Source organism: Lottia gigantea (assembly GCF_000327385.1).
Source record: "Lottia gigantea unplaced genomic scaffold LOTGIsca_18, whole genome shotgun sequence".
NCBI classification, from domain to species: domain Eukaryota; kingdom Metazoa; phylum Mollusca; class Gastropoda; family Lottiidae; genus Lottia; species Lottia gigantea.
In genome coordinates, this window is record NW_008708301.1 from 3,178,394 (window position 1) to 3,196,920 (window position 18,527).

The 18,527-nt window shown below is 32.9% G+C and overlaps 3 protein-coding genes across 3 annotated transcripts; 1 reads left to right on the top strand and 2 right to left on the bottom strand.

The window, feature by feature from the left end:
• Positions 1 to 232: 232 nt before the first annotated feature.
• On the bottom strand, positions 233 to 8,315 carry LOTGIDRAFT_114212 (hypothetical protein; the record flags this gene model as incomplete). The annotated part of the gene is made up of 16 exons (XM_009052361.1): positions 233 to 326; positions 684 to 808; positions 1,139 to 1,195; positions 1,486 to 1,570; positions 1,791 to 1,939; positions 2,210 to 2,329; positions 2,592 to 2,763; positions 2,992 to 3,121; positions 3,582 to 3,666; positions 3,940 to 4,059; positions 4,239 to 4,350; positions 4,731 to 4,846; positions 6,325 to 6,450; positions 7,389 to 7,507; positions 7,681 to 7,777; positions 8,142 to 8,315. Coding segments are annotated over 16 exons (1,881 nt in total), but the record flags the coding sequence as incomplete, so codon positions are not given.
• Positions 8,316 to 12,606: 4,291 nt separating this feature from the next.
• LOTGIDRAFT_231306 (hypothetical protein) lies at positions 12,607 to 16,662 on the top strand. The gene is made up of 11 exons (XM_009052362.1): positions 12,607 to 12,620; positions 12,967 to 13,175; positions 13,409 to 13,502; positions 13,933 to 14,034; positions 14,157 to 14,284; positions 14,587 to 14,702; positions 14,949 to 15,085; positions 15,404 to 15,498; positions 15,708 to 15,885; positions 16,164 to 16,270; positions 16,448 to 16,662. The coding sequence occupies exons 2-11, from the start codon at positions 12,991 to 12,993 to the stop codon at positions 16,593 to 16,595; spliced, it is 1,290 nt and encodes a 429-aa protein (XP_009050610.1). The 5' UTR covers positions 12,607 to 12,620; positions 12,967 to 12,990; the 3' UTR covers positions 16,596 to 16,662.
• An 860-nt stretch (positions 16,663 to 17,522) lies between these two features.
• LOTGIDRAFT_56719 (hypothetical protein) lies at positions 17,523 to 18,284 on the bottom strand (the record flags this gene model as incomplete). The annotated part of the gene is made up of 1 exon (XM_009052070.1): positions 17,523 to 18,284. A coding segment is annotated over one exon (762 nt), but the record flags the coding sequence as incomplete, so codon positions are not given.
• Positions 18,285 to 18,527: the final 243 nt, after the last annotated feature.

Consider the following 18,527-nt stretch of genomic DNA (forward strand, 5'->3'; position numbering starts at 1 on the left):
TTTGAAAATCAGAATCGAGAGATCCACAATGAGAACCCGACAATAGTCCGTACATATCCAAATCCAAACCCAAATGTCAAAGTCCACACGACAACAATTTAATGAGTTTTACAGTACATGAGTCCAATGGCAGTTAATAACCTAGCCAAGTGTCCGTGTTCAAGGTTTATCAGCTATAGCTCCTGGAGTAGCCCAATACCAATCATTTATTTCAATCTGAATAGACAATAAGCTAACCTAGACTTTCACCGTCATCCCAAAATAGTTCACCATTAGCAAGATGATTTTCATCTAGAGCAATTGAAATACCAAAATAATTCTTTCGGCTTTAAAAATATCAAAGAATCAGTGTTAACATTACGGAAAATAGCAGGTATTACATATACTATGGAGATTTGAATGACAAAACTAGATCTTGAGCATCAAAGTCAACTTCAAACATATCTTTTCAATATACAGATTACAAAGGGGTGACGACAACAAAAACGAAGCATTGTGTGTCTTTTTCTAACATACAAGTTTTATAGTCATGTAAATAAGATAAAAAGTTTTACTGTTGACCGAATGGTTGAGCTAACGATAAGGATGCACCCAACTATCTATCTTTAAATCAGTGAAGGGGGAGGGGTGGCATAAATATGGTTAAACTTGAATGTCAAGGGACAAAAAGTGAAAGAACTTACCTTTCATAGGTGGTATTACCCGGTTCATGCCAGGGTATAACATGCCCTCCCCTAATATGTAAATTATATTTATCTAATGGCGTATAGAGTTGGCGATAAGTCGGTGTTTCTGGTATTTCTTCTCCCTGTATAATAACATAATTATCTGGAATCGCACAACGAGACAGAATAGGTATAGCGTTTAGTTTTATATATACATATTAAAATAGAAACTGAAATTCGTTACTCACACTGTGTGATCTAAAGACAACTGATTTCCCTACAGAAGTTTGACAAGAAGTACTTGTTAATGTGTCAGCACTTTAGGATCGTTGGTTGTAAAGGGCATTTATGATGAAAAACTTCAGTTAACGGAGGTTGCATCGGTTCTGGAATGACTGAAACAATGAGCTTTGGTAACCGGTGGGTTAAAAACAAAGAGTTGATGTTAATAAAACAATGAACTAATAGCCTACCGTGTGATAATCATACCATCTTGCCCGAGGAAAATAGGCGTGTACATGAGTTTGGTTCTGAAACAAAAACATTGAATTGTATATGTATTTGTTTTAATGGGATTCTATATTGGAACGATCAGATTATTCCTCTTTCGATTATATGTTTATAATTATACAAGATGAAAGTTGAATGGGGAACAACTGAACATAAACCTGTATATGTTACATATGTGTATATAATACAATGGCAATGACGGCAATATTCCTACTTTACTGGTGCTATCCTCTACCCCTGATCTATACAACTGGTTTAACTATCAAAACCTAGATCTAATGTATTTTAGGTAACTTTACATGGAATTTACCGGTTCTAATACAGGAGATATAAGTAAGGCTGGTCCCAGTAAAAACTGATGATCAATTGATCTGGCAATCGTGTCACGTGGGAATCTGTAACAAAGAGCAAAGTTTGAACATCGTTAGATCCACCAAATTTGATATTGCCAATTTTAATTAGTTTTTATATTTCATAGATTTATCAGTTTTATCTAACTAGGATACTTGTTACATTAGCTTGCAATATGTATGGATATAGATTGAATATATAGATTAAATATATAGATTGAATATATAGATTGAATATATAGATTGGTAATTGAGTCTAACTTACTCAAATAACAGAGCTTTCATAACCATGTCACCATACTGATGTGCTTTAAACATTAAAGTATATAAATATGGTAGAAGACGATATCTTGTCATTAAAGCAGGTTTAACTATATCTATAAATCTCTGGTCCCACGCTGCTGGATCTTGATGCTGTAGATGAAAGTAAATTGTCAACCATCTTATCCAAAGGGTTAAATTGTTGGTTTTGTATGGAATGTCACATTTAAAAGAAGATTCTTCCAATTTGTGATGATTCAACATTCTTAGATGTCAATTCAATAACTCAAGAACCGTTCAGCTGAGTATTCGATACAGAATCTTGACTATTGTGTGGTATTTTTGCTGTTGTTGAATAATATAAGTAAATAATTGCTAGAGTTCAATAATTTGTAACAAAAGAAACAGTACCTTGAAAATAACAGGATCATCACCACGTCCATTATGGTTTCTAGCAAAAGGATAAAAAGCTCCCAGTTGATGCCATCTTATACACATTTCATATTCTGCTTCAAACCAAAATCCACAAATATCAGCTCCATTCTTTAGAGATAAAATTAATCATTAATCAAACGATGTTTTGCTTGTTTTTTTTAATTTAATCTGATTTTGAGTGAATTTCATGTGAGCTTCACTACAATAAATTCTGCATATGTCGCTACCGAGGCAGGCAGGGAGTATTTAACTTTCTGGGACACCTGATGCCTCCCTGTGAAGGTCAACTCAGCTTCTCTTTTGGGAATGACTACATGGCTTATATAATATTCATTCTGCTTTTTACATTCAACAAGTCTATTCTACTAACCAAAGCAAATCCAAACATACTAAATTCCATGATGCTGATAATGGACCAGTGAAGATGTGGCCAAATACTCTGATTATCTCCCATCCATTTACTAGCATATTTACCAGTTCCTACAAAATTAGATCTCGTCATCGTCCAGGGTCGTTTTTCAGGAAACTGTCTGAGAAGAGCGCTGAAATTCAATATTAAAATACTATCATCTAACAGTTACACCATAAATATAAAAGTTTAATTCAAAAGTTATGGGTTTTTAATACCATCGAACATGAATTTTTTTAACTGCAGAAATTGTTTGTTTCGTTGGAGGAAAGGGACGAAAACAGACACCATTTCCAATAATTTCCCCTAATCAAAGCATCTCATTGACGTTCATTGATCATGAGTAGAAACTTCAGCATACTTATAAGTTTGTATAGCTTCACTGTGACCATATAAACTATGTACATCATAATGTCGTCCCCAATGTTGTTGACTGTCCATACATAGTGTTTTAGCAAACAATTTTCCATCATTTTCAGTTCCAAGAATATCTGAAATGAAAGACATAAATAAACATAAATTATTTCTCATTATTTCTATATTTATTTTCATAAATATAAATTATTTTAGTAAAGTTATGAGGAATAGATATATAGATTTAATCAATAGAGAAATTGAATAAATACAAATAAATTAGATAAAAAATAAATTAAATAAAGATAGATAAATTAAATCAAAATGAATAAAACAAATTAATAAACAAAAATAAATTAGATAAAAATAAATAATTAAAATAAAGAAATTGTATTAAATAAAAATCAATACAAACAAATTAACAAATAAAAATAAGTAAAATAAAAAAAACAACAAAATACAATCAAAATAAATTAAATAAATGTAAATTAAATATATTACAAATAAAACAAAAAACAATAAATAAAACATGAATGAATGAATGAATGATTGACTGAATGAATGAATACATAAATAAATACATGAATAAATCCTTACTTGCTTTAAATAGTGGATAGTTTAGGGAATTATTTTCACACCCTGTTAAAGAACCATCAACAAAATTCGACGGTTCGTCCATGTCCTGAAAATTGTAATTCGCATGAAAATATTTATACAGAAAATGTGTTGTTTTATTATTCTAGCCAATGACACACAACTTTCATTTCTGTTTCATGGCATTGTAATGACCATTCTTCAAATATATCATTCGGCAAATATCGGCATTCTTAAAGCTGAATCTGAGCTCCATAGAAACCTTCACGATATACCGTTTGTCATGTAAGACAATGATAACAGAAACAGATAGGATAAAACTCTGTCATTTTAGCACTGTACTTTATGTAAGAACATTTACAATCCACAAAGCATCAAATTGAATAGATTGATTATCATGAAAGAAGTTCATCCATTTAAACCACCAGTCTTCTGTTTTCGGATTGGTGAAATCAGGATAAGCTGTTATACCTGGCCACACCTTAATACAGAATAAATAGAATATTTGACTACAATCATAAAACAAGGATCAACGCTGTCAACTATCATTAAAATGATATTTCGGATTTCATTGTACATGTACATAAATGACCCTTCTTCCGAGCATTAAAAAATTACATGATAATTATCAGTTATCCAAATCTTTCCACGAGTACAAACCTTTCCTATTAAAACGTCTCCACTTGAATTCTTGATAAACACACCTTGTTGTACGCCATCATCAAACATATTAAAACCAGGAGCAGATTTTTTATCATTATCTATTAAAGTTCTATTCGAAGATATTCCAGCATCCTTAAATTAAATAAAAGCTATCTGTGACAATTCCGTTCTAGTATATCTGTACATACGTTTATTAAAGAATTTCATTCATATCCGCTCCAAATTCTACAACAAGGGCCAAAGCTTGTAACAGAAAAGTCTAATTTTTAATTAACCAAACTTCATGTAAAACAATAAAATCAATGTAATTGATGTTCTTGATTTAATATATCTTAACATCAAAAAGTATGTAAATCAGCTGTCCGAAACCAATACATTCTGAATTCAGCCAAAAACAAGTCTTTTCTTTCTATCATTTTCTACGAGTATTATAATGTTCTTTTGTTATTTCTAAACTGACTGTTAGAACTTACAGTAATAATGACGAACTTCTGGTGCATATCATGGATCTCATTTATAACTTCCGGTAAACCAAACCATTTATTTTTATCATAAGTAAAGTCTTGATACTGATCCATATAATCAATATCTGCCCATTGACCATCCTGTCAAATTAAAAAAGGGCTGAAGAAGAGTTGAGCGATACTACGATATTATCGAAAAAACAGGCATGAGAAAAAAAGCGAACGATACTATATGGCATTTTTCGAATACCGATTTACAAGACTATCATGAGATTTGAGCACATCTGTCGTCGCGCGGAATTGCTGAAGGAACATAATTTTCTACTTGGCCGAATCTGAGGTTAAGTGATAATGAACATTGACTATTGCCGAATGTACAAATCAACCGGTTGAAAACATGAATTTTCCCAGGGTTTAACAAAGTACGGGTGAATGTTTAAAATAATCTTATTATAATAACATGGCTCATATCCTTCCTTTAAAAATGAAACTACGAGAATTACCGATTTCTCATCCAATAAGGAAAATTTCTAGTGAAAATTGAATTCTGCTATCTATAGATGAAATCTGTTGTTTAGATATGGTACCAGATAAATCCACTGATGAATATAATAATATACTATTATTGGCCAAGTTTGAGACTTTGAATTTAATGTTCATTCGAAGAGAAGTATTCCCTTAAACTGAACTGAAAGAACCAGATCCTATTATAACAGATGTTATTTACTGGGCATGTGTTAAGGTTAGTTCGACACTATATTTTCTATTTTCATATATCTTTATATCAAAACATTACAATAGAAAAACAAAACGATGAAGTATAAAAAAGGTTTAAAGTTATTCAGTGTAAATATCTTCTGGTATAGCAGGTTTTGTAATAGTCAATCAATTTATTCTTAAATTCAGTCGCTAATTTTATGCTGATCAGTTTTGGAAACACTTTCGGAATTATATCTTATAAAATGGGCCAATATGACCGATTAGAAACTATTCATAAAATAGGTAACATGGTTCCTTGAAGCTTTGCCATAAGACAACTACTTTCTATGACGCTAGGCTATTTAGTTACTGCAACTTACTTGTTCAAGTCTTTAGTCATTTAGTAAACCTTATACTAGGGCAATTTTTTGGCATTTCGTGGAGGTTGCTCAGCCTATGAATTCACTTCCTACAATGTATTGGTTCTTCGAGAGGTGTGCATGATGTGTTCTTTACATGTTACAGAACCTATATCTCATACTCTTGCATTTTGGTAAACGTTAGAGTTTGATACATCAAAATTTGACAATGTGTCCTAGATCTTGGTCTCACGAGCCAGTTAACAATAAACGACATACTTTATAACTTTACAAAGAGTTTATTTCCGGAAATTTTCTTTATCGCGATACATAACAAATCTAATAACGCCCTTCTCTAAGCTGGAGACATCAAATCTAATTCGGTGTTATTGTTGATTGGTTGTTTTGATAATATTTCATATTTCACAAACAAAACGTTATTGTCACTAAGAATGCTCTACAGGCAAGTTAAAAGTGATTTCCTGTTGGTAAATACATCGCAAGTTTTCATTCGGTCAGGTGATCTACAAGGATTCCAAAAAAGGCACATATGATACTCACATAAGGGATTCCAGCCTCTCTATTCCTTTTCATCACCATTTTCATATCATCTAACTCTGTATAACCCCATCTACATAGATGATAACCTAGAGCCCAGTAGGGTGGCATCATTGGTTTACCTATAGCCTTCAACGAAACAAATTACATAGCAATACAATATATAGCAATGGCATACAATGCAATAGAACAGGTACAGTATAGTACGATACGATACTGTACGATTTGATACCATACAGCACAATAAGATACAGTACGATGCGATATAGTATAATACGAATCAGCACGACACGATACAACGTGATACGATATAGTACGATATAGAACGATACGATACAGCACGATACGAAACAATACGAAACGCTATAGACAGTACAATGAAATATAGCACGTTAGAATACAGTGCGGTACGATAGGTACGGAACGATACATCACGATACGTTAAAGTACGATACAATACAGTACGGAACGAACAGTACGATACGATATAGTACGATACTATACAGTAAGATACAGCACGATACGATACAGTTCGATACGATACAGTACGATTCGATACTGTACGATACGTTACAGCACCATACGATACGATACGATACGATACGATACGATACGATACGATACGATACGATACGATACGATACGATACGATATCGCACAACACCATACGATACAGTGGATACGATGAAGTACCATATAATACGAATCAGCGCGATGCAAAACGTCGATACGTTACAGTACGATACGACACATTACGACACGATATAGTACGAAACGAAACGAAACAAAACGATACGATGAAATACGATATGATGCGATACAGCACGATACGATATAGTGAGAACGAAACGATACATCACGATACGACTTAGTACGATACAGTGCTCTATAGTCCTGGGTATCGTCAATCTTGTCACAATACGATACGTATCGCGATACACGGGTCACGATACGATACATATCCCTCTACAAAAATGCTCAGCAATGTACGATATGATACGATATTTTACACGATAGAAAATGTTTAAGATATTGTAATATGATAGGGATAAAATTGCAAAAAATACCTGAATATAACTTGCTACAACTTCATTTGGACTGTCACCAACAAAGATATAAAAATCTAGAACACCTCCAATAACACGGTATGTTACAGCTGGGTTAGGATCTGGTTGTAGTGTTACATCTGTAAATGAACGAATAAAAGAAATTCAATTGATCGAATATGTAGAGTGATAGCTAGGGTGTTTAACTAAACATTAATAAAAACTTCCGTTAGCTCCTTTTTTATTTCATCAATTACATGTACTTACTTATTTGTATAGTAACAGAGTTCCATTAACAAGAACTTGTACATACCCATTCCATTGCTGTTTTTCAATAAAACCATAGAAGCTGTACCATCATCTTCTAGATTCATATAAACTGGTTGAGAACCATACAAATTGATTGCATCCTGTAAGATAAGGATTCTGTGAAGGCGTCCTAGTGAATAATGGTTCCAGAACAAAAGTAAAGAAATATATGATGTTGGTTGTTGGATTGCAAAGATTTGAAATGATCTGTCCATAACAAGTTGTTCTTTGAACACATATTAGTAAAAGGTTCGCCAAATAGTGTACAGCATTCGGCTCCCCTACAACAATCATTGATAATTGCCCAAAACTGGTAAAACAGACTATGCACATGTGGTCAATACAAGAAGAGTATACTCCAGTAATGTTGAATTCTTTAGGACTCGTAATTGATTTATCTTAATAACGCACAAGTTGTTAATGAATTAAGTTACTAATTATGTTCATGACAATCTATCGTCTTACTATAGGGGCAGCATCTCTGGCAAACATAGACCATGTTTTCCAGTTCATATCGTGTTGAAATCTACGATGATTATGTTCACCAAAACCATAAAGATTAGAAGATGGTAGTCTAGTTGTTATCTGTAGAAACTGATCAGTAAATGTTAAACCAGGTACATCAGTAGAAAATCTGAAAGGCAAAAATGAGGTTTAAAAATTACTCTATAATACAGTGGCTCACATACGACATATTTCACTTTTAATTTTTAATCAAAAACTTTAATTTCCACCTACATAGGTGAAAATAATTTCCACCTACATAGGTGAAAATAATTTCCACCTTGGTGAAAATAATTATCACCTAGGTGAAAATAATTACCTCATAGGTGACAATAATTACCACCTAGGTGAAAATTAAAGTTTTTAATTCAAAGTTACAGAAATTATCACTAAAGTTTTTTATTTTCAAAATTAATTATCACCTAGATTAAAATTAATTTTCACCAATAAAAAAAAATCATCAGAAAAATTGCTATGGGATATAAATTGAATATATATTGACATAATATCTGAGTAAAGCAAAAAATATACCGATACCTACACAGTAGCATTGTTGCTTCGTCTCTTTACTATAACACCAAACTGTGGTGGACCAGCTGAATAAGATACATCATAATGTCTGGTGTTATCAGCAGGCGGGGTGTCTGGGCATTCTATATCTAATGCCTCGGGTGGAACTTCATATCTTTTAACAGATGCTGGATGAATCTACAATCAAATCGATATTTATCGTTGTGAATTTTTGACGAATGGACAGATTTTCAAGAAGGTAATTACGAGGCTCTACATTACTGAGAATCTGATCAAATTTATTCAGTTCACTGTACATTCAACTACTATGAATCACCTGTTGTTTGTGTCGGATCACTCGTTTTATAAAAGATCATACGGTATACCTTGACTCTGAGACGATGTTCTGTTTGGTACTCTACACTAACAGTTAAATTTGTATAAACTGTTCCACCATATATATTTGGTGAGGGTCTGGCTGTGATGTTATAAGTCGATCCTCTGTCAGTATTTACTACAGGTCCTGATATTTCATACCCGTGACCTTCTGGATAAATACACCGAGGCGCACCCTTAATATGCAGATCTAACCACAGGCAACTGTTAAAACATTATGTCACATACTGCTTATAAGAAATACAGAAATAGCCTATTGCCTTTTTCAAATAGGCAAAAGTAAAGAAGCACAAGATTTTAAGATATAAACTCTAATAATTGAGTCAATAGAATGTAAAAATAGCATATATTAAATGTGTTGTGCTTTTTTACAATGATATATCAACTGCACATCTTAGAAAAATCATAAAATAATAGAACGGCCTTCAAATTATTCAATCTAAGAGATTGGAGCAATATTATAACGCTAAGCTAGCCCTCCAGATATTAAAGCTACTGTGAGATATGAAAACTCTTTCTGAAGATCCACCCCGCCGTGTACTTCCTGTTGTACTATCAGCTTAGGAGGAGGATTGTGGTTTTGATTTAATTATCAAGGCTAAGATGGTGATAACATCCTTACCCTCTATTGATACATTCTGCTTGTGTTAGATGTTTCTGTGGATGACAATCAACTATAACACTGTTCAGTTGGGATGAATGATACCTTGTAGCTTTCTCTTCAATGGATAGACTATAAATAGAATAAACATTTATTGTACAAGACAGATTTCAAAAGATTCACTGAAAAAGACACGACACGTCGCTCTTCACAAGAAGGAATGACAAACAATCTACAGAGGAAGAACTACCGAAGAAGAACTACACAAGAATAACCCTACAGAGGAATAACTCTACGGGGAAGAGCTACGGAAGAAGAACTCTACAGAGATAGAGCTTAAGAAGAAAGAAGAACTCTACAGAAGTATAACTACAGCAAAACAACTCTACAGGAAAAGAGCTACAGAAGAACTCTACAGAGGTAGAAGGAAGAAGAAGTTTACTGAGGAAGAACTAGAGAATTCTCTCTATAGAAGAAGAATTCTACAGAAGAATAACTCTAAACAGGTAGAACTACAGTAGAAGAACTTTATAGAAGAAGAATTACAGAGGAAGAACTACATGAAAATAACTCTACAGGGGAAGAGCTACATAAAAATGACTCTACAAAGAACTCTACAAAGGAAGAACTACAAAAGAATGACTGAATTGAAAGTACTACAGAAGAACTCTACAGAGGAAGAACGATACAGAGGAAGAACTCTACAGAGGAAGAACTCTACAGAGGAAGAACTACAGAAGAATAAATAAACAGAAGAATAACTCTTAAACAGAGGGAAAACTATAGAAGAACGATAAAGAGGAAGAACTACAGAAGAAGAAGTCTAAAGAGTACTGCATAAGAGGAACTCTGTAGAAGAAGCAGAAGAAAAACTCTACAGAGGAAGTACTCTACAAAGTAAGAACTACAAAAAAAGAACTATACACAAGAATAACTCTACAGAGGATGAACTACAGAAGAAGAATTACTATTTTTTTTCACCGAAGCGGTCATCATGATATTTAACAAAACGAGTAGGATCAAGCATCACTTCGTCACTTTCTTAATCCTAATTCATCAGGAGAGTACCTTCAGTCAAGTTGCATTCAATTATTTGTAGACAATATACCCTATAAATGTGTAAAACTTACGGTGAATCCGACTCGGTTGGTCTGAAGGCAAAGTATAGACCAATAACAAGACCAATTCCAACCAATATAGACAGAAATATACCTCCTATTATTCTTTTTTTATATTTCAAATTTACACTCTTCACCGTAGTACTCTCATTTCCTTCCATTATTTATTCAAATATAATATGCAGTATAAACTACTTGAGACTGGTATAATTATATCAGATTGGAAATATAAAACAAGTCGTTTGATTGATACTCAGAGGGTTAACCTGAAATGAAATAAAACCTAGAGATCTGAATTTGAGTAAAATATTTCTCCCGAACCATTTCAGACACCGGTATCCGATAAAAAAAAATACGTTTCCGTTTGAAGGCTTCTATCACTGTCTATTCCTATAAATGTGTTTTCTATATATGGCATAGTCTCACTAAAATTCGAGTTCAATTCGAGTCGAATTTTTAACTTTCAAACGTGAATAATTATGGATACACAAGGATTTGAAGACTCAAATTTCGACGATGAGTTGTGCACACTTTTACTGATTATGGAAGCTAAAATAATTCCTGTTTCTGAAACTAAGGCATGATTATGATTATGATAGTGTAGGTGCTCCTTGTCGACTATTTTTCCTATACACATGTTTATTATGAATGACATATTAATCTATAAACATTACCTGATTATGAATATTCAAAATCAAAATAGAGAAATGATCTCACACAATGTCCTTAAAATTATTAAAAGTGTATTGTCATATCCAAGAAAAATATGAATTTATCTAAATATTTTGACAGCTGACGATTTGATTTCATTTGAAAACGCTAACCAGGCAACAGAAGAATGGGAAATAGAAATCAGTTATCTTAGTTTTGATAATCTTAAACCTAAGGTATATAGTCCTAGAATTATTTGTAATAATGTCATTAAGCTATCTGTTTAGCATATTTCAGACTTCTTGCTCTTTCCCAATAACTTATATTAATATAAACTGCATATCGGAATGAATTGAATTCTTCTCACCCCGAGGAAGATTTTGTTTTAGATTTATCTTGAAAACGCTTTGGGGACTATATGCCTTTTGACAATATATGATTTGGGTTACATAATCAAAAGTGGTCAGATCTAATAATAACAGACAAAATACATTATGTTATGGTAAACTACTGAAATACGAGAAGAAAAGTTGAATATAAGATGCAGAATTACCAAACTCTATATGCCCAACATAGCTTAAGACTCTAGCAAGCTCTTGCTTGCAATAATGAGCTATTCTTATTATTTTTTTTATTCCTTTTTAGACTGGTTCTAGAAATTTGGGTACTACGAAACCATCGGGTACAACTTGGTACAAAATAGTGACCCAATGGAAGTGAACCTTCAATGATCCTAAATGTAGCAATATCTGTTTCAGAGGGGTAACTATATACACTTCCCCTAACAAGTGAAATGGAGATAGATGATCTCAAACACCCTGAAAATATTTGGATCTAGGGTATATGGTACGAAAATACCAAATGCCATGCTACAATGTCAAATCAAAGTTTGTTTAGATGTGGTTGTTTATGTTTTTAATCGGTTGCTATACACAATGATCAAGCTAACAATGGTATAATCTGATAGACTTTAAATTATGTTAATTGAACAGTGAACTCTTTTCAATCTGACTATGATTAGAAAAAGGAACATTGTTCAATTTTAATCCTAATTAAATGGATTAGTAGAATTAAGGAATTAAAACTTGATTGCTTTATGTCTTTTTGAGATATATAACGAAAATTGTATTCAATTTCATCAGAATAACTTCAAGTCTTCTCTTGGTAAGTTAAAAATCAATGTTTGCAAATCCCTCGGGTCAATCTGGAAAAGCTTTTCATCGTTACTTTTGTACAGATGCGTTTTGTCCGTTACCAATCTGGCACTAATACGTCTGACTTCTGATGCCAAGGTGAACGTGTTCAATGTGACGTATCCCGTTGATACCAAAGACCAGTAAATATCATCTTGGTTTATCAAGTCCAATTCAAGAGTCGGTCAGACTCCCATTTCAATGTTTCTAGGATTTTGACAGGAACACATAACAGGAACGTATCTGCATTGGCAACGACAAAGTATGTTGTGAAGTTCTGAATGACATTTCATCGTTATTTAACACTTGCATTTCAGAAATTTACAAATAGAACATCAAAAATGGAAAACAGTCAGAATGTCAAGATTCCAGAAGTTGAAGATGTGTATGAAGCGCTCGGAGCTCTGGAATTATCTCAAAATAACGAAACGAGAAGAGTGACATTTGCTGAGGCAGAGGTTCAACTTACAACATCACCATTCGCTACACCAAGATTCAAGTCTAGACCAACAAATAGAAATGATAGGTAGGTCAGAGTGCTTCATTCCCGAAATCCAATGATGGAAAGTTTCATTACTTCCATATTAGCTATCCAAATGAGGATTGTTTGCCCAAAACACGTGTCGGCAGCAAGAGAAGTCAAAAGAGAAGGCACTCAATTGATGGGTATAATGTTGATCATCATGAATGCTTGTTTCTGGACAATTTTACACTTTTCAATTTTATTGAAATTTGAATAAATGGATGAAATATTTTCAGGAACAACAACTCAGCAGATGGCTCAGAGAGTATAAGTTCACCTCTAACTACCTATAGATTAAAACCTATATCAGAGAGAATCAGAGGCACCAATGTAAGTAATCACTCTTATTTCATAATTGTTATTTTTGGCAATGGGATTCTATGAAGGAAGAAAACGTAAAATTCCTGAATCTTATTCAAGAAAAAACACCTTTTTTTTCAATTTAGGTTCACGAGGATCCTTTCTATACCCCTTGGTATTGATCTTTCTTGGATTATCTGCGTACCTATTGGAATGAGGACGACAAATGACTGTTTCAAGGTCACCAGAATATAACACTCCGATTCATGATTTTTTCGATTATAAAGTCACTTAACTTCGAGATGTTCAGCTGATAGTAGACTTTGAGCTAATTGTTACTTCAATATAACCGCACAGGCTTCCCCAAATGACGGCATCGGTAGTTGGTTTACTGATTAATGAACCACATAAAAAGTCACCTGTCCGTTATATTTTAAAACTATGTGTCATGTTTTTATAGGTCTCTATAGGAGAATCTGGAGCTGTGTGTTTAGAATTATTCAAACAAAGTGGTCTCGACACATTGACTGAAATGTTTACAGTATCACAAGATGGATTAGAGGTAAGTTCCGTTCTCTCTATTTTCTATAATTTTTTCTTTAAAAAATATCAATTGCATTAAAGTATCTCTGAAAAAGCAAAGTGTCTTTTTGTGACTTGAACTAATTTAAATCCCTATTTCAGATTACTATTTGTCAGTTTTGTAACACAACTGAAGTAACGAATGATAGACGAGAAGAAGGTAGAAGAAAAGTTTACACGTTGGACAATTTACCAAAGAAATTCAATAAGAAATACGAATATTGTAGAAGGTATAATATTGATGATTGTTTCGTAGTAAACCATTTGATCTTAGGGAAAATGAATTGTGAATGGGTAGAAACACCAAAAGGTTCCGATCATTGCGGTCATCAACAATTAACCGCTTATGACAGTAGAATATGACATCTGCATCGTATGGTTTGGTAAATGCTATCTAGGATATTATTCATGATTAAATATGGTTAATTTGCAACAATTGTAGAGAGACCATCAAAGTATACACTCGATCTACGGTTTATTGTGATAGGAAAATTAACTTATTTGTATTGATATATATTTTTGAATATTTCAGATTTGTTAATCTTGTGAAGTCAAAGACACCGAAAGTAATCATTTATAATCAACAAGCTAAATGTATGTTGATGGAAAACTTTCCAGATCCAAATTTCATGGCCAAATTTTATAATGGTAAGAAACTTCTCCCATTTTTACGATTTTCCTTTTTTATTTAAAAGTCCATGTCTCTGGAATAAAAAAAAACTATCTGAACACAGAGAAAACCCCAATTGGATGTCGCTCTCTAGATCAATGATGTCAATGAAACGTTAAACAAATTATCTCGTTAATTGATGTGGTCTCCACCTAAAGATGACTAACTCCCATTTACTACTTTTTCTGTGTAATAACAGATTTCTATTTGATTTGTTTTTAAAGGACAAACATTTATTAGTACATGGCAAGGCATGAAGTTAGTCAACCAACAACATGGCAGTATTCTATCATTAAACTCTAACAGAATAGAAGAACAGTTCAGTACAGAAATTCTACAATTGGTCAAATTTGCTGAAAAGGTAAGTAACTATCGGAATTATTGGACACTAATCGTCGTCACATGATAATCAATAGACATAATTCTATATCCACATATTTCAATTTTCATGAAATGATTTCAGCTATTCAAAGAAGTCAATTTTCAGAGATGCATCAATTACACTTAAACACTTCAATGTTCAGGTCAATGGATGCCAAATCTGTACCAAAATCAATTTTATTTGTTTAGTTAGTTCGAAGTCTTTTATTGAATTTAGATGATTTGTTGATCTTGTTTCCCTGACATTTTGGTCCCTGCAGATCCTCGAAATTATGTTTTGATTGTTAAATATTTTCAGTGCCATAAACAATGTTTAGAATTAGAAGGATTATTGAAATCTAACGCCAGAAACTGTGAAGATATAGAGAAAATATTCCCTGTTATATTAGGGAGGTTAGTATCAGATCATGATATATATGATAACTTAGATTCCATTTGCACCATCCCAATTTTCTTTACGACGTGATGGTCCTTTTTATTAAAGATATTATTTTTTAAATGATCAAAGGGCTTCTCAGGTACACCTATGGTTTTTGCTGATACCCAAAGGTTCCCCTCTCTCATTTATAATATTCAATATTCTTTTGTTTCACGAATTTCAGAAAGAAATCACAGAACGGCAACAACGAAGCAGCGGTATCGCATTCTGGACACATAGCTGAAATTCTTAATAGACGTAATCATAGTGATTCTAGTGATTCGGATAGTGACAGCCATATCAATGACGATATCTGTTTATTAAGACAAGTGACACTGCCAAATATCGGGCATGCCAAACTGGTGAGTACAAAAAGCATGACATATTTATTAAAACAATATTCTAAACGGATTACTAGACAACTTTCCCTGTCCCGAATTTTGCCTGATATGCAATCATGTTCCCAACTCGAAGATCTCCTGCAGCTCTGGAAAGCACAAGGACTGAATCTACGATCCTTAGAATTAATATTATGTGGGAACCAAACGATGTCGTTGGTAGCTTATCTTATCACAAATTTAGCCATGTTGCTAACTCACTAATATTTGTGTGACTCTTACGGTTATGTGTTCTATTTCAGTTTTCTTCGGGAGATGTTAAAGTTGATTTCAAAGATGGTTGTCACATGAAATTCAATCCAACAGAAGAGTTTTTTACGTTCATTGATAATGATGGCGTTTGTCACCAGTAAGTGTTATGTCTGTAATTGGTATATAATGCACAAAGCATTAAAAATAATTTTTGAAAATATTAGCATCAGATATGGCCCATATGCGTTTTATTACAAGTCTGTGATAACGCATACCCTATTATTATTTATATATCAATCAGTGAAATATTTAATTAATCTCTCATTGTTTTCAGGTTCAATAGCCGACAGAAAGTTCCTGATATTGTGCGATGTAAAATAGTCTCAATTCCAAACATTTTACACCAATTGAATACACAAAATAACAACAATATCGATGTTTCACAGAATTCTAGTCACTCTACTTTACGCCCTCATTATTGATATCATCTGTACTGTAAAATATTTATGTAAATTATTTTCTATATTTATAATTAAAACGTTATTATGTATTTTTTTTCTTTTTTTGTCAAAGTGTCAGCGAGAACGCTTACCGCAATAAGAAAGATGATTATTTATATCTGTGTCGGTAGTGGTAGCAATGATCAAATCAAAAGTCTAGTTGATATAGCTATTAATTCGTCAGTTTTGTAACTTCGGGAAACTTAAACCTGCCAGCCCCCAACCTCCTCGAGTCAGCTTTGTTTAATATGTGGCAGGGTAAGCTTACTCTTTTAGACATATGATACCACTTTTCTAGATGAAATACTCACTTATGATTGATAATGTACTTAACCAAGTGAAAAGTTTATTAGTTGTTGTTTGGATTTCGTTTTGCGGTTCGGATCCTTAGTACTTGGTTTATTTATCCATGTGAAATCTCGACAAAAATGCACAGCGACTAACTCCGTAATATCAGTGTAAAATGTTCAAATTCAAGAATGTTTAAGAGAAGTGACAGGACGTACTGGTCAATGGACGGACATCATCAAAAATAAATGTGGATGTATGAAAGATCAGACAACTTTTAACAAAACAATTTTTATACGGAGTCAATGACAAATAAGCAACTCTTATTGGATATCATCAATATACAGGAGCAACCATGTTTCAACAGAATCCAGTTAAAACTATATCATATTCAGCACATTTCAAGGCCAATATGATTCAAATGGTCAAAGTTTACTACAGGTTGTTCTGTGAACAGTTTGTGCCTTAAACTACCCTTGCCATGTTATCTACATTACGAAGTTATTTTAATACTTTATTGCAATGACTCACTTAAAATAAAAAATAATATGTTACAAATTGAGCATTGAAATACCACAATATACACATACATAAATACAATTACTGATACATATACATGACTAGATCAACCTTGTCTGAAACTCTCTTACATCCAGTCTTAGAATATTCCTTGTTAGTACCAGGCACTGATAAAAATGATAATTCTTTAAGAATCTGATCCATGTTTGTGTCTGATATTTTGAGATTTTTCTGTTTTCCATCTTGACTAATACATTGCCTAACATGGGACTTCTCTAGTGGTAGAAATGGAATAAAACTGTCTATAAGATTCTTGGAATTAAAACTTGAAAACCAAGAATTGGAATCTGAAAAAACATCTTTAAAGTCAAAATCATGAGAGATTTCTGAATGAGTCTTTTCATTTGTAAAGACAAGTCTGTTAATTTCAGCACCTTTTGAGTTGCTAAGCAACATGAAGATTACAGGTGTATCAGAAGAGCTTTTATTTGATTGGTTAATAATAGCTGTTTGTATACCAGAGATGACTCCTGGTGTTGCTTTATCCATTTCATCAAATAGAAATATATTGATGTGACACTGAGTGATATTTGAGTCTATCCATTGTATAATTTGATTATAATAAACATCATCATCCCTGGCATGAGGGAAATGTAGAGGAACGAGGAACTTCACAAAAGATTTAGGTCTGAAAGTCTCTGCAATAATTCGACTGGCATAATTTTTACCAACACCTGTCCATCCATGCATTGAAAGAACTAAAGGCTTTGTCTTTGGAATGTCTTGATTTCTTTTAAGATAGTCTTTGAGAATTCCTGGAAGCACATTTACAGCTATTTCTTGTCCAAATATATTCTGTGTCAATTTGTCTAGGAGAGTTGTCTCCTCATAGTCATTGGAATCATAGCACTTTGAAATATAGTGAACTTGTATATAAATAGAAGTATAGACTGTCAATATAACTGTGGCACTAGTAAAAATAAATAAAAACATCATCCAACATCTATCACCACTCTTGTTACTGTTGTTTGATTTTGTTGTTCCACATAGAGGTCTGATAGAGTTCTTAGACTTGGAAACCTGTGGTTTCAAGTTGTCTGTTTGTTG

What these genes read in the sequence shown, in the direction of transcription:
- LOTGIDRAFT_231306 (XM_009052362.1), top strand. Translation starts at nt 12,991, where the DNA reads ATGGAAAACAGTCAGAATGTCAAGATTCCAGAAGTTGAAGATGTGTAT. An exon ending in AGAGAATCAGAGGCACCAAT is followed by an intron (nt 13,503 to 13,932) that starts GTAAGTAATCAC and finishes ATGTTTTTATAG; the next exon opens with GTCTCTATAGGAGAATCTGG. An exon ending in CATGGCCAAATTTTATAATG is followed by an intron (nt 14,703 to 14,948) that starts GTAAGAAACTTC and finishes TTGTTTTTAAAG; the next exon opens with GACAAACATTTATTAGTACA.